The sequence below is a fragment of the Meleagris gallopavo genome, chromosome 20 (assembly GCF_905368555.1).
Source record: "Meleagris gallopavo chromosome 20, MGAL_WU_HG_1.1, whole genome shotgun sequence".
NCBI classification, from domain to species: Eukaryota; Metazoa; Chordata; class Aves; order Galliformes; family Phasianidae; genus Meleagris; species Meleagris gallopavo.
The window spans coordinates 8605573-8622124 of NC_139423.1; the positions used below are offsets into that span (position 1 = coordinate 8605573).

Genomic DNA, 16552 nt, shown 5'->3' on the forward strand with positions numbered 1-16552 from the left:
AAATCACCAGTCTTCTTGAAACCATCTCCCACCCCCCCTTCTCTTTGACAGTGGAAAAACCTACAGAAATTAAGAAAATTGGGGCAAGAAACAGGTATCTCATGGCACTCAAAGAGCTGAAGCTGGAGGCAATGTGAATGAATCTCCTATTATGTAGAAAAAAAGCATAATAGCAGTAAATGCTGTAATTTGGAGATAACATTTTCTCAGTTCTTTCCCTCTACCAAGCCCTGTAGTGCTGGCTGTTTAGGCATAACACCAAGTATTGTGTTATAGCAGGATTCAGGACTACAGACCAACACAAACACGCTTGCTTGGTGTTATTTTGAAGTATTCCACAAATGCTGATGTGTAGATTTACACACCTCTAGAACCATCCTCTTACATTCATCTAACGTTCACCCAGAAACAGAGCAGAAATAATTGCCAATTTGATCCTGCTTAGCAATTCCAGGTGGCTCTTCATGCTCTTAAGGAACACATCCTGAGGAAGGGAGAGACTGCAGACCCAGCACATTCTCACTGTGTATAACAGCCATGTTATACTTCCCTCCAAGTATGACTGCATCTGTTCCCACTTGCAGAGGCTTTACACTGAAAAGCCAAAACAGAAGAGATTTTCAAGCAGCAAAGTCAGTACAATGCTCAAGAGAGAAATTACATTGAACCTCTTGTATTTATTAAGATAAATGTTTGAAAAGTCTGGATTTGCATTGCTGAAGTTCTCATGAACACAGTTCAAGCACAGAACAAGAAGGAAAGCAATTAGTAGGTGCCAATACTCCATCTGCTGGGAGACTGCATGTGTGTTTACATATCATTATGCCTCAGTCTTTGCTAAGCCAATGATATCAGACATCATATGATAGTTTCAGTTGCAGGAGGAATTGGCTGGTTGCTATTCATTTGGTATTCTGACAGCTGGAATGAGCTGTTATGCTTCTTACCAGACAGTGATAAAGAACAGTCACCTTATACTCCACAGCAGAAGTCAAATGATGTCTGATCAAGTCTCCTTTTGACAGTATTCTGTCTATATGAAGTGTTGCTTCCAAGAAGAGGAAGTATCTACAAGATTTAAGAGATCTAGAAAAAGTAGTACAAATACTGGCTTTTTGTAAATCCTTGTTTAAGATACTGCTATTGACTTCCAGTATTATGCTACTATTGTTTCAATAACATTCTGCTTTCCACTCTCCAGCCTATGCTCAGAAGCTTGTAGGAGGCTTTAGTTCATAAGGATTCTCTTCTGCACAAGAAGAGGGTATTAGCAGGGCTCCTTCTTTGGCATAAAGGAAAGCAGGAATTGCTGCTGGATGTGCTTCATGTGTTAAGGCTAAAGACAAAATTTAGGTCATTAAAAAGTGAATGAAAATGAAGAAACAGGCAGATGAAAGAGATTAAGTCCTCCCCTGGAGGGAGGCTGTGAGAAAGCCTGAGTAACTGTGGATCCTAATTCAAGTATCTCATCTCACTGAGATGGACTGTAGAACCTCTTGTGCAGGTCTTCTGTCCTGGCATCTTCAAATTTGCAGCTTCTAATCCAGCCAGGTAACTCAAGGACAAAGGCCCAAGGACAAGGAAAGGAAATACTCCAAAACCTCATAAAGCAGGTTTGCTCTTAGAGAGGAACAAGCAGCTAATCTATCAGGACAAAAGTCCAGTTTAGTCTTGCTGTCGTCCCCATCTTGTTTGTTTGAACATCTTTTTTACAAAAGCACGAAATCCTTCCAAGACAAAGGCAGAGGCTTACAGCTAGTTATTTATGACACAGGAATTATCTTGGAAGAGTCATTAAGAAAAATATCAAGCAAATCACATCTTAGAAATTCAAAAGCAAAAGCTTATTCAAGGAGAAATATGCCTTTTCATAAATGCTTTCACACAACATCAGGAAGATCAGAGAGGCTGTGTCCAAATACCAGTTGTTCCTCCTGCAGCTTCTTTGTTCTCAAACTCGCATTCCACAAGAACACTGCCACTCAGCAGGAGGCCATACCAGCTGGCCTCCCCTTCTCTAGTGCTTCTGTTGGATCACCATCCTGGCCATTTTCAGGGCCATCTCTCCTTGATCAGATGGTACCTAGCATGAAGATGAAGCACACAGTAAGCAGCTGCTGTACAGAAAACAGCAAGAACATATGCATGTTCAAGTTTTCTTGTCGGTAATGATGCACCCTACCTACCCCAGTAGGTATATTATTTACCATGTGCCCAGCCTTAAGTATCCAGAAGAAAGCAAAGTTCTCATAGGCCTTGTAGAAAGCAGCTGTATCAGTGGATTCTGGAGACACATAAAGCGCCTTCCACCTCTGCTGGCTGAACTCCTTCAAGCCGGGCCATTTCAGTTTTCGGATCCATGCCTCCTGGCCTGTTAGGTAGAAAAGAATTTAGATTTCTACATGCTCAGATTCTAAAAGAAGTGTTGCTATGCCTAGAAAAGCTACTAAGGCTGCAAATAGTTTAGTACAAATACAAACACCACAACAGAGAGAGAACTCTCTCTCTCACAGGGGCGTTAACAAGACATTAAGAGCTGCTCATTTATAACTGCATTGCCAGTTACAAAGGAGATCTGCAGAAGAGAGATCTAGCTACCAATGTTATCAGTGACTGCACATTCTACTCATTACCTGTTCTGCTCTCAGCCCCAGACAAAAAGCCTCTTACCCATGGTGTCAACAATGAGATCCAGCTGCCCATTATAAACTGTGATGCTGACATTGGCTGCTAGGAGCTGATCAACAATGTCAATAACAGGTCTCATGAAATCCTCAGCCATGTTCTCAAAGACTTTTGTGGACTGACCTGATGGAACCAGAAAGGAGACAGATTTTACCTGATGGAAGATGTCACTCCCAAGCTGGGACAGAAGCAACTGGACAGGGGTCTCAAAATACAGTTCATGGCTGTGTAAGAGCAAGGCTTCACACGAAGTATCAGCCAGCCGGTTAGAGGAGCTAACAAAACCAGAAAGCAGCCACGCTCACACCAGAGCTCACACAGCACTGTTGCTTCTGGCTCTTATCACACACATAGGGTGCTGGCATTGGTCCTTTTAAACCTTCCTGTCTGCTTTATACCCTCCCCTTCACACCATCCTGCACAACACCAGCACTCTGGCAGAGAAAGACTGACAAATTCTCTCCGTAAGACTGCAAGGACATAAATCAGTTGAGGATCTTCTTTGGCCCCTGTACTTTTAGCTGCTTGGCTAATGACAGATAAAAGCAGTAGAAGCAGAAGTGCCTACCACTGGCCTGCTCTGTTACATTTTCATCTGCGAAAATAAGTTCTCTTTTTAGGATGTAGGATAATGAAAATTTAATGTGACTGCTTACTACAATAAAATATCTCCCTTCAGACTGCAATATAGTGGAAGGCCATAATACACTCATTAGATCCACACTAGCAGACAGGAAAGTACCTCCCCATTTTACACAGTCAGGAATAACTTTTAGTTTCTTTCTGATAGGTCCATTCATCAATTCACTTAGGTTGTTCTTATGCATAATTTTCACGTGACGTTGGTAAAGCCTAACTGAAAGAGACAAAACACTTGGATTAGTTGCACATTTAAGACAGCCATCCTGTATAAATAACAATTTTCAGTGCTACTGTCACAGCTAAATTCTTCTAGTGAAAAATGCACCACCACAGAGAACAGTTTGTAGATTTTTTACTATAAATCCCTGATGCCAACCTTCATTTAAGTTAATTCATTTAAGTTAAGAGATAATATGGGAAGAGCCCAAACATCCATTTTCACTTCTGGCTCTCACAGCACTTCTCCTGGAGAAGCTTCTGCTTCAGCCACTTGGCACAGATACATCTCAAAACAATTGTTTTTGTGCTGTAATGTTTTACTTCTGGGAGTCAGTTGTGCTATTCCCTCCCCCCCCACAAAAGTGCTTGAAAGAAACTAGGCATTTTTTTAGATGCATAAGCACCATGGAACTAGACTCAGACTATTGATATAGATGGGACATTTTTGGGTCCGAGCTTGAAGACAAGCAAAAGAAATACAGAGGATGTAACTTAGGTCATTGTGACACAGCTTTATGACACTAACTACTTCCTTGGAGTAATTGTGCAGAATGTATAGGTGGAGGTGTAATCTATAGAGGGATTAATAGGAGTGTGGAGCAACCCCTATTTACTCAAGAGCAATCAAGTTCTTCTCAAGAGACTCCCAATATCCTTTGGATCCAAAGGTCCATTTTAAGGATGTGCTGACCCAAGGCTGTTCCTATGATCAGAACTGATGGTACGGGAATGCAAACAGAGCCTCAGAAGTTCAACTACTTAAATATGACTTACCAAGATGAAAATTTTCTTGTTCATTTGCTTTCATTTCTGGAACTTCCTTAGTCATAATGTTATAGAAGTTCACATTGTCTGTGTTCTGAAAAGATAAGATGTTTAGCACTGTTCCTCATAGCTGGAAGTTTTTGTAAACAGACTCCCTTCCAAAATGGAGAGGCTAGAAAGTCCTAAACTTTTCTACAGATCAGGAAGGTATTCATAGAGAAACAGTTCTACACTTTATAAAGAGCTTTCTCAAGACTAAGTGGTTTGTGCTCTTCTCTGAAAAGGGTGTGAAACTACAGGAAGCCTGTAAGTGTGACTGCAGATTGTTATTACTCACGACAGAGACAGCTGCAACACCAGATGATGCTTTCAAATGCGGTTCTGCTAGATCCAGTCTAGCCCAATGCTGCCTCTTGCTCAACATCCACCCAACCTACAACCCTTGAACACCCCCAAATGCCTCCTCTAGAACAGTGTACAGACAGCTGTCACCTTCACCCCTCTTCTGGAATTGATGACATCTAGAAAAATCTAAGAATCATCGAATGGCAGCTCTCATGCAGACAGCACACTGCATCCATAGGACAAGTGCAGTTAATGTTGCCAGCAGAGAAGTTACTCAAGTTTTGCAGAGCTAGCTCTCCTTTAAGTGTTGAGTCATAGAAGATGAGAGGCACTGGTACTGAATCAGCACACAAGAGTCACACTACAGGAAGAAGTACCTGCACCCTTATGTTGGTATCTCAGCTGGAATGGAAAAACAAGCAGGCTTGAAGAGAAAGACAAAACGGGAACCACAAGTTCCTGCTAAAGAGCAAGAAGTGACACCAACTATGTGAACATTACCAGAGAGGAAACAAAGCAGCTCCAGATGAGTCTTTCAGTTTGAGGAAGTCAGAATTTTACTTGTACTAAACCACACTAAGGCTCACATGGGTTGCTTCCCACTAACTCTTGCAATCACAGTGGTACACAACAAACAATTCTTTTACATCAACATCATAAAGCACAAACAGGTGAAAATGACTGGGCAGGATGTTAGAGGATGCACACCAGCTCAGGGCTCATTGAAAGAAAAACCTGAAGCTGTATGCTCCCCCAAACACTGATTTCTTATTAATGCTGCTCAAAGATCTCACCTCTTCAATGATACCTTCAGCCTTACTCCAGAGCTCAGTGGCCAGTCCATACTCATTTTTATTTATTGCATCCATTATTTCTTTAGCAACAGCAGTCACCTCTGCTAGACCCTGATCATCAAGGAGAGACTGGAAGACAAACACGTGAGGACAGCTTTATTGATAGTTCCACATTCATTTCTCAGTAACAGGCTTCATACATTAGAAATTTCATACCAAAAGTTAATGTCAAAAAAAAAAAATCAACCTCCATTTATACTACATAGCAGTACAAGTTCTCAGGAGAAGGCCAATAGTTTAAGAAGGTACTCACAGTGCTATAAAGGTAGGGTCCCCAGGACAGCACAGAATCTAAAAAATAATAAAATGAAAAACAACAGAATAGATTCCAAACATTAAGTTTTTTGCCACAGGATTTCCTTTTACTTTTAATTTTCTGTAGCAAAAATGGTTGTGACAAAAAAGTACAAGAATTGTTCAGTAAAAAGGTACAACCAGCTTATTTTGCCAGAAGCTTGCAAAGCACAGAGTAAGTTCTTTACAAATCTTGAGAGCCAATAGAATTACTTAAATGCCATAAACCTCCTAAACATTGGTCACTGAAATTTATTTAAAAAAAAAAAAAGCTTCTTGAAGTGTTCTCACCTAGAACTGTAACACATTGATGCATTACGGGGAGAGAACTCTCAAAGAAACAGGCACAGCCTGAACTGATCTATTAGCAAATACTATTGAGGGGGAAAAAAAAAAGTTTTGTCCTTCACCAGACACACACACTGTCTTCTTCAGGTCAGCCAGGACATCAGATCCCCAGCACAAGGTCTCCTTGTGAAAATAGTGAGAAAACTTCAGTTGCAACCTTGTGAACCATTTGGTGGCATCACTTTAAATGCAAATCACCAGAGTGGCTGGAGAGGTTTGCCCAAACTTTTCACTACACTCCACTTCAAATACAGCTATGCTGCTTCTCACTGAGTTGGCTCTCAGATTGCTCAAGATTCAAATATGTTCCAAAGGCAGACACTTCAATCACTGCTTGACATATTGAAGCATTTTCAGTGATTTGATATACCAGACTCACTGGAGATGGCATTTGCTTAAGGCAAGGCTGGCTTTTTTTTTTTCCCCAGTAGATATCCATTAAATAATCTAAAAAAATAAAAAGTAAAAATCAATGACAGTCTGAGAATTTTAAACATACCCAGTGGAGAAATCCATGAGTCTCCAAGAGCGACCCCAGCAAAATTGCACTTTATGCTTCCTTTTTGTACAGCCTTGGTGATAAGAGGAAGAACAAAAACAAGCCTGCTTTTAGCTGGGACCTTAGAACCAGTTTTCTTTACACAGAAAAAAAACCAAACGACACAAAACCAATCAGTTATTGGTCTGACTCAGGCAGCAGAGACAGCACGCTCCATGAAACACAAGTACTCGTAGAACATCACCTACTAAAGTGAACTACATCCTCAAACTACTTACGTTATGCAGCTCTAAAGCAATGCCAGCAGCCATTTTACCTCCGTAAGATTCAGAAAATATGTAGAATGGGACGCTCTGGTGAGAGAAAGCACACAATGAACCTGTCAGATGGAGGACAGAGCGCACCCCCAGCTATCTCCCACATCCCACAGGACCCAGGGGTAGGCTCCCCACCTTTCACTACCAAAACCTGGGGATTTTTGATTCTCAGATGCCGTAACATCCTGGTGTAATTACTAAGGCAAGTTCTGAAATGGGCCCTTCAGTATTTTGGAACTAGGAACAGCCAAGGCTCTATGTGGTTCTCAGATCACAACAGACAGTAACACAGACAAAAGCCTTCTGATTATCTAACTGGTGCCGAAACCAGCAATGCATGATGCCACATCTGAACTGCAGAAAATATGAGGCAGTGGTTATACCTGCAGTACTTCCCCTGCACGCTACCTGCCTCACCTGGAAGGCTGCTCACCAATTCTTTTTGAGATTGGTTCAATTGCAAAGAAAAATAGGATTGTAACCAGTAATTCAAATCACCTACCTGAAATTCTGTTCTGTGTGTGAAGAATTCATTAAGAAAAACCATCATATCAGATACTACTGTGGTTAGGTTTTTGGCAAACAAGCTGCAGTCATCTACATAGCTGAATCCAGTGCCCACAGGATTGTCCACAAACAAGATACTGGCTGCCTGCAACTGCACAAGCAGAAAGTTTTCTGTGAAACATTAGTTTAGCTAACAGTTACTAGCAGAGCACCAGTACAAACTTCAGTTTTGATGGCACAAAGATCTAACAGCCACTGCATCCCCAACCCTGAAAGAAGCTGGAAAAAACTGGTAGAAGTCCAACACAGAAGGGTACAGGTGGGCCTTCTGTCTGCCAGAATGCAGCAAAAGCTATCAGATGGTGCTAAGCTGTAGAGTTACAAGTGCACAAACAGAAATCAAGGGATCACCACAGAGATAGCTAGGATTGCTCAAAGCAATGAGGTTTATTTAAAAAAAAAAAAAAGATACAATGCAATGTCTTTCCATTTGCCCAGCGTGCAACAGGAAAGGCACCCAGAACTCCTAACCATCCAAGGGCAGCTCAGCCATGTGAACCACGGACCTCCCAAATAGTTAATACTAATAGTTAAATAGTTAAGACTCTTAGTTGCTCACAGCTCAATGAATAAACCTCTACTTCCAGAGGCAGCTGTAATTACAGCTGGTTTCCCTTGAAGGTCATATGAGGGCTGTAATTACCAGCCACTGCTTATATCTTGCCAGCCACCTAGAAAAGCCCTCAAGACTATAAGCAACAAAGCTATGATCAGAAGTAACATTTTCCTAGAACTTCCCCACTCACTCTGTTTTCCCCAACACACATTCATGGAGGCCTACATATTGCATCAAAACAAACTAACAGGCCTACTCTTCAGTTCTTAACAAGGCTATTAATATAAGCCATTGTTATTAGTCTGACTATTTTAAGATAAAGCACCATAGTTCTATTGAATTTTAAATGAAAACCATTCTGTGTGCATTTTAACCTAGCAACCACCTGCTTACACAAGCAATAAGTTCTGCAATCAATAATTAGAAGCTGAACTCTCAGCTATACCCAGGTTGTATTTCTTGGTTTCAGTTCCTTGTCTAATGGACCAATCTCTTCAAAGTTCCCAAATCCACAGCCTGAAGATCCCGGACCTCCCTAAAGGGAAAGAGCAAATAACTGAGTTAGAAGGCAGCACGCCACAGATGTGGGAGACAGGAGCAGAACAAAACAACACAGTAAGCACATCACACAGGAAGTCCAAAGTGCCCTTTGCACTCCTCAGCAACTTGCAAGGAGGGCTCTGTTCCTCATTGTCTTCCACTACACGCATAAGGCTTCTGATCAGAGAAGTAACCGCCCACATATGAAAGCATCTGATGAGCTGCACGCTGGGTGCTGTTGGAGAACTTTTACCCTTATTCCCTAAATCCCAAGTACAAAAATTAGCCAAAATACAGAAGTTTGAGAGTCATTAAGTGTTTGCTTTTTTTAACCAGCACGTACAGCACGCACATTTTACTCTTTAATAACACAAAAGGGAAAGGTCCAAGTCACCAAGTGGCCACATCTAGTGTTCTTTTCTGAAACGTAGTTCTGGAGGTGAATGCAGAGCACACACTGATGTTCGTTACCAGTTGTGACTGCATGGGACCAATCACGGTGACAATCAGCCTCTCTCGGTCGCTCCCTTGCAGAACTCACCTCGGATTTCTGATCGCTTTTCCCCCCTCCCACAGCACCGCTCGGGCTGCAGGCACTGCGGAGCCTCCAAGCCGCGATACAGCACGGCACAGAGCATCGCTGCGGCATCGCAGCTCCCGGCAGCATCTGCTTCTGCGATTTGACCGGGAGGGGTCATCGAGAGCCGCGACGCGCCTTCAGCCACCAGCATTCCTCCCCACCAACCCGAGCGCTCTCTTAAGGGCTGGGACGGGACGGCCGGCAGCGCAGCACCGCGCTGTGCTCACCTGCAGCCAGAGGATGAGCGGCAGTTCGGCGAATCCCGCGGTGCGGCTGTCGGCGTAGTACAGCCACCAGAAGATGTGCGCCTTGCTGCGGACCTGCACGTACCCCCACAGCTCCCGGGGGGGCTGCAGAGCCGCACCTGCGGGCAGAGCGGCCGTCAGCGGGGGAGCAACGGGCGGCCCACCGAATACCCCCGGAACGTCGCGTTTCAGACTTGGGTGTGATAATTAGAAGCGCTTCAATTAAAAAATTACCCCGAATTACGCCTGCAGTTACAGCCGCAGCAACAGCCACGGCTGAGTTATCGGCAACGAACGAAGAGCGGCGGGGAACGAAGCGCGGGGCGGCAGCGCTGTGCTGCGGTACGGCCCCGCAACGCCCCGCCGAGGCCGCAGGGATCGCCCCGCACAGCCCCGGCCCTCCCGGCGGGGCACGAGAAACGCCGCGCCCGCGGACTCCAGCGGCTGCCCGGGACACGGCCCCGAACCGCCCGTACCTGCCGCCAGCGCAGCGAACAGCGCCAGCCCTACGGCAGCACGCAGCGCGCCCATCCCGCCCGCGGCTCTCCTGCAGCTCTGGGTCCGCCCCTCCCGCCCGCCCTTTTTGTCCCACGCGGCGCGCCGTCCCCCCGCCCCTCCCCTCCCCGCCCCGCCCCGCCCGTCCCCCTGCCCCCAAGATGGCGGCTGCCGGCGGCGCGCCGGTGCGGCTGCGGCTGCAGTTCGATTTCCCGCCGCCGGGCAGCCCGGGCTGTGCGCTGTGCTGGTTGCTGCTGGAGCCCGGCCAGGCGCGCCTGGTCACCGACCTGCTCAGCATCATCCGCCACCGTTTCGGCTTCAGCCGCCGGGCCCGCCTCAGCCTCTTCTTGGACGGAGCGCTGCTGCCGCCCACCGAGAGCGCCCGCCTCGTGCGGGACAACGACGCGCTGCGGTACGGCGGGACGGGCGGGGTGGGTGGGGGGTGGGTTGATGGATGGATGGATGGATGGATGGATGGATGGATGGTGGTGCTGAGCGCCGTTTGTTTGGGTCTGTGCAGAGTTACGCTGGAGGAAATCGCGGCGGAGGGGTGTGAAGAGGCAGACGATGACTTCTGCGCACCGAAAGATGACAGAAAAAGGCACAAACGAAGGCAGAAGGCGCAAGGGATGTCCAGAAGCGGAGAAGAAAGACACCAAAAGGAAAAGAAAAAGAGTAAATGTAACCCGGAGTGTTCCTCTGGTAGGGAGGACACCGCTGGGGATGTTTCCGACACTCGGAAAAAATCCAAGAAGAGAAAGAGAAGGGAAGAAAACAGTGGGATGGTTCCCAGATCTTCCGAAGGGAAGAAGGGCAGCGCTGACAGACCCCCAAAGCTCCAGAAGGCACACGGGGAGGAGCAGCCGGCAGCCGGAGCGAAGGACGGGCAGCGGGCAGCACTCCTTGCAGCAAAGGCGGCCCACGGGCGGGTGGATGGCAGTGCTACTCTGATGGCTGCTAAGAGCACCTCCAAAAATCTGACACCAGAGGCCCGGAAGCAGAGGGTGGGAACGTCGGAGTCCTCCAGCGCGTCGTCCGACAGTGACAGCAGTGAATCAAATGTAAAGCACAGTAAATCTTCCCACAGACCTGCAGCAACAGCGCTTCCCAGAGACAAAGCACAAACTGCAGTGACTGCTGTTGCTCGTAATCAAATGTCTAATGCTGAACATTGCAGTAAGACTGCAGTTAGTAAAAATGCTAAGAAATCGCAGTCTTCCAGTTCAGATTCTGATTCAAGCTCTGAGGATGAAGGAGCAGCAGCAGCACAAGGCAGTACTGCAAAGCAGGCGCTGCCCAACAGTGCAGCAGCAGCACAGACTGGGCCCAGTGGTGCTCCCAAAGCCAGGAGCTCCTCCTCCGAGTCTGACAGTTCCGATTCGGAAACACTCGTCATTAAAAAACCTGCAGCCAATGCTGGACTGAGTAATTCCATAGCAACAAATGGTTCCAAACAGTTACCAGCGGGAATCCAAGGGCCGGCTGCCGGGCCGGGGCGTGGGAGAGGGCGTGCAGCAGGAGAGGGGAACTTCTGGAGAGGACCGAGGGGCCGGGGGTTCCGGGGGATGGTGAGGGGCCGGGGCAGAGGAGAAAGCCCTGGCTTCTTCTATAGCTACAGCAGTGAAGGCCAGAAACAGAGGCAGTTACACGAAGCTGTGACGAACACTTCTGTTCCTGTCCAGGTGAGTGACTTCTGTAGTTATTGACCAGCTTTTTCTCACAGCTTTAACTGTACAAATAAAGTACAGCGTGAGAGTAATTCAGAAAAGCTGAAAAAGGTAAGAAGGGTAAAGGCTGATAGATCTAAACAGTAAATCTGATGTTCTCAGTATATATCCTGCAGAAGCGTTTATGAAACAATACTTCAGTGATTGTATTGGTGGAATAATTGCTGTGGGCTACTTGGAAATGAAGGCACAGCATTGTTCACAGGGGTGCAAAGCAGAGTGCAGCTGATATGCCAGCAGATGGCACTGTGGGCGGAGCAGAGACTACAGCCAGGTTCTGTTCCACTGCAGCTCCCTGGGCAACATCTGGAGAACTGATGTTACTGACTCTAATTGCAATGCTGAGATGGGAACTTGATGGTACTAAGCTGTATTTGTGCTACCCTGGGCTGCCAGTCTGTCATTTTTAGACAAAATGCTGTCTGTTGGGTGAACTTTGCTCATTATGCACTCGTTATAATACCAAAGCACACCCCCACCCCAAAAGATGCCCACCTCAAGGCACGACCTCCCCTCACTGGGCACTGCTCTGAATTCTTTAGCTTATACCATTAAAAACTCTTCCCCCCCCAGGTGAGATTCACACACTTGGTTACACTGAGTGCTTCCCTGGGAAACTCAGAAATCTCTGTGGAGTTGTTTGTAACCTAGCACACGTGTGGCCAGGCTGTATTATTCTTAGTTCTTTGCAGACGGTGAATTTATCAGCAGCTGTTTGTTTTGCAGAATGCTGTGGATGTCCCCAAGAGAGACTACAGTGTTCTACCACTTCTAGCTGCCCCACCACAAGTGGGAGAAAGAATTGCCTTTAAGGTAAAGATCTTTGGAAGTTCTGAACGTCAGTCGGTCAGTGTTGTTTCATTTGGGCCCTGTAAGTTTTGCAGGGAACCATACATAGTCCTGCCAACCAAAAGCTTGTATTTTAGAATTGGATCTGGGACTGTTACCTTGAAAGTACAAGAATTAGGAATCCATAAATTATTTTAATCTCACTTGCTTGTTCATTAGTCAGAAATCTGTTTTAAACTTCAGTGAGTGGTTCAGAATGTCCAACCGTCCAAATCGTTGTAGGCAGCTCTGAAGGCATTCACTCCTCTCTTGCTGTCTTTTTAACCTAACACTTTTTCACAGAATAGAAAACACCACTGTTTGGTGTTAGCATCCCTATGTTCTTATTTCTCTCTGTAGTGTTTCTACAGTATTATTACAAAATTTACCATTCAAATAGCTACACTTCATTGCAAAATAAAATGATTTTTTTGAAAGAAGTAAAGAAAAATGAAATAATTGCTGCTGAGGAGACTGGATCCTTCTCCATGATCTCCTTTCACAGCCTGACCTGAACAGGAATCCTTCAGAGCAGTGAGTCCTGGCAGACTGTGATAGGCACTGGGATCTGGGAGCTGGGTGCCTTGGTTCCTGTGCTTCCCATTGCTGAAGGAGCCGTGTCTGGGGAGAGGATCAGGAGAAGCTGACACTGATTTGTGTTTCTTTCAACAGCGCTTGGAACTAAATGAAAACTATAGTCCTGAAGTTTCATCATATAAGGTATTATTTTTTCTCCCTCCTTAATTCACTGAAAAAAATATTATGTGGGGTAGGACTTCAATGTTTTGAGGTTATATACCATCTTTCATGTCACTCTGCAGGCTATTCCCGGTGCAGCAGTAAAATCAAAACTCTAAAACCTGAAACTAATTGAAAATGTGAAAAGTGTAGCAGTTACTTAAAAAAGAAAACAAAGAGTATTAGAGTATTAATGATCATCATTGTTTTAGAGATGACAAACGCAGGCCTTCAAGGAGAAAACTGTAGCTGTATTTGAGTGCATTGCTCTTGAAAGTCAAGACAAATTCCTGATTCTGGTGTAAGAAATTCAGCACCTACTTGAAATAACTTGGTTTCTAGAAAGGTCATGATTTAAACTACTGCATGGTCAGTGACAGGATCATGAGTTTATCTATGCCAGAAACTGCAGATTGCTTAATTGTAATAGTTTGCAAATTTTGAATATATACATACAGAGAGAAAAAATTAACAAACACATACTTCCTGTAACTGTAATCGAGTATCACAGTGGTTTTAACATGGAATAGTTGTCCAGTGCTGAAGTATATCCTATCTGATTCTTTTCTTGTTCCCTTGTGAAGGAGGGGAGAATAATCAGTTGGAATGCTGATAAAAAACAGATCGAGCTTGAGATCCTTTCCTCATCAGCAAGCCAAAGTACGTACCCTGCGACACTGAATAAATGCTTGTTGCTTTGTGCATCACTGGGGAGCAGCCCGTGTGAGGCACTTGGGAGCATATATAATCTCCTCAGCTTCTTTCTTAACCTCCTTCTCCTGTCCCCATTCTTTCCTTAAAAAGTCTTCCACTGGGTGTGGAAGGAGCCCATGCAGTGACCTGGCAGCAAGGCTGCGTGTGGCACCTGACCTTTATACATGTGGGAATGAGTCATCATCAGAGCATTTTCTCAAATTTAGGCAGCATATTTTGATGAATGTTCTCAGACACGTGGTTTTATTAGATAACCACCTTTTGGTGTGTAGAATTCAATTGTTATCAGATTTTGTTAGAGTTCTAAACACTGCTGATATGTTTGCAATTCAAAAGATGCTGAGAGAGCTCATCCCACAAGGCTGAGAAGGTGAGGTGCTGTTACTGTGCTGTGATAAAGGATAAGTACAGAGTGACATTCTTACAACTGTGGTGATTGCCTGAAGGAATGGAGCCTCAATTATTGCAGTTGCTTGGAGTCTAAACAAAAAACCACATCTTACCAAACAAACAAAATTAAAAATACCATACATCCAACTATGCTTGCCTCGCTTTACAACTATGGTAAAAATGTAAACCTTTTGCTTTTTGTTTGTAGTTAACTAAGTTGTTTTTTTGCTTTGTTTTAAAAAGTTGCTAAAGAGCCTGGGAAGTTTGATCTGGTTTATCAGTCTGCAGATGGGGCTGAGCTGATCGAGTACGCTGTTCCTCAGGACACAAAGGTACTGCCTGCCTTGTTCTGAAGGCAGCCCAGTGGTTTTGCTGACACATTTCCCTGCTTTACAGCACTGTTCGTTCCTGTCCTTTTATAGTGGTGCATTTCATTAAAGTAAATGAAAGCAAAAAAAATCCTTTCTAACAAGAATGTGAATTATCATGAGATGATAAATTCTTGCGTATTATTTCAATTAATTAGACTTAGAAAGTCACCAGTGTGTGTAACTTCCTGGCTCAGTTATCCATGAGGTTCTGCTTTTCCTACCTGCACATCAGCAAGTCAAGGCTGATGAAGATCACTGAATTGGAGGAATGATCTGTGACCTTTGTTCTGTAGTGCTGCTGTTCACATCCAAACAAAGTGAGATGCAGAAGAAATTGCACCTGTCTGTACACCTTGTATGTGCTAACATTGTCTGTATTTTGCTTCCAGATAACTGAAAGTTGGGATTCGCTGATTGAGCCCAGATTAATTGTTGAGCCTCCAATTAACGGATCAGGCATTGAAAACGGAGCAGTCTGAGATGTGAACACATGTAAATACTTGCGTGGATTCGTTTCATGAGGAGCTGCCTTCCAGTTCTGAGGGCAGCAGGTGCACTGGTGGTTATTTTTCATAAATGGTTTTAAAATAAACACTGTTTTCTTAAGATATGGTTTTGTGTTAATACGAGAATGCTTTATTATAGATTTAATATAGATTTGATTTTTTTAAAATAGAATCTTAGTTTTTATATTCTACTTCTGTGAGCTGCAAAACTGGAATGGTTTGATAGAAAATATAAAATATGACCTTGTGCTGTGTTGGTAGCTCTGCTGCTATGTCCTGTTTTCACTAGAGCAGTGTAACTCCTAGACAGAGCTTGCTGTAAGGATAATTAAAGACCACCATTGAAAAAAATATATATTGACATTCATGAGTCTTCCTTTACTGCAGACATGACACAAACACCCAGACCTTACAGTTCTATACAGGGTTCACCTGAAAATATCAAGAAAGGCTTAAGGATTTTAAGCTTCCGTAATTTAGAGAGGAAGGTAAACGGTGTTGGTGACAGAACTGTGCCTAGAACCAGTGCAATACAAATGAATCCCAGACAAAATGGTGTCCCAGCGTGTTAAGTCGAGGGGGTTCTGAAAACCTTCGTAGCCAAACCCTTCTGCCCTTTCAGTGCTGAAGTGTCCGCGCTGCCTTTGCTCAGAACAAAACAAGAAAACTGCACCCGGCTGCAATAAACGCCCGAGCAGCCGCACGGTGCGGTTCAGCTGCCTCCGTTCCGCGGAAAGCTCTGCTGTGCCGGACAGCCCCGCGTCCGCCCCGCTTCTCCCGAGCCCCGAGCAGAGCGGGCGGCCCGGGCTGCGGCCGCTGCCCTTTGGGCTCCCTACTCAGCCGCGAACCCGTGCTTTGCTCCTGACTCATTGTGTGGGCTTGAGGAAAAAGCAAAGCCCCCAGAAAAACAAAACAGAAGAGGAAACACCTTGGGTGGTTTCTGCCCGCACTCAGCAGTGTCAGTAACAGTAACAAGCAGCTACTTCGCCGCTACGGCCCGCACCAGCGCCCGCCGGGCTGCATCCCGCTGGGGCGGTCGGAGCGGCTCCGATTCACCTTTGCGCAGCTCCGAGCCACCGCTCCGGCACAGCCCGGTGACGCCGCCGCCCGCACTCGCGATCCCCCGGCGGGACGCGGCTCGGGGCGGCCTCGTTCCGTCCCGGCGCGGATCGCTCCCCCCCGGGACATCGCTCCCCCCCGGGACATCGCTCCCCCCCGGGACATCGCTCCCCCCCGGGACATCGCCCCGTCCCGTGCCCGCCCCGTCCCGGCCGCCCCTCCCGCTGGGCGCAGCTCGGGGCGGACCCGCCGCGCCGCCCTCGAGGCG

General features: G+C 45.7%; 2 protein-coding genes across 3 annotated transcripts; one reads left to right on the forward strand and one right to left on the reverse strand.

The window, feature by feature from the left end:
* Window positions 1-657: 657 nt before the first annotated feature.
* Window positions 658-10049, reverse strand: SCPEP1 (serine carboxypeptidase 1). 2 transcript variants are annotated; one of them, XM_085240244.1, is made up of 13 exons: window positions 9933-10049; window positions 9439-9575; window positions 8537-8626; window positions 7471-7626; window positions 6930-7004; window positions 6652-6724; window positions 5764-5801; window positions 5451-5579; window positions 4321-4405; window positions 3428-3541; window positions 2671-2808; window positions 2208-2371; window positions 658-2083 (listed from the first exon to the last, which is right to left on the reverse strand). In XM_085240244.1, the coding sequence occupies exons 1-13, from the start codon at window positions 9985-9987 to the stop codon at window positions 2018-2020; spliced, it is 1320 nt and encodes a 439-aa protein (XP_085096370.1). In that variant the 5' UTR covers window positions 9988-10049; the 3' UTR covers window positions 658-2017. The 2 variants fall into 2 exon arrangements, 1 of the variants encoding a protein (XP_085096370.1); XR_014887458.1 differs by lacking the exon at window positions 658-2083 and having other exon boundaries at window positions 2292-2371; window positions 3342-3541.
* A 31-nt stretch (window positions 10050-10080) lies between these two features.
* COIL (coilin) lies at window positions 10081-15578 on the forward strand. Its single transcript, XM_003211560.5, has 7 exons — window positions 10081-10363; window positions 10472-11633; window positions 12405-12491; window positions 13179-13226; window positions 13829-13904; window positions 14592-14680; window positions 15109-15578. The coding sequence occupies exons 1-7, from the start codon at window positions 10113-10115 to the stop codon at window positions 15196-15198; spliced, it is 1803 nt and encodes a 600-aa protein (XP_003211608.3). The 5' UTR covers window positions 10081-10112; the 3' UTR covers window positions 15199-15578.
* Window positions 15579-16552: the final 974 nt, after the last annotated feature.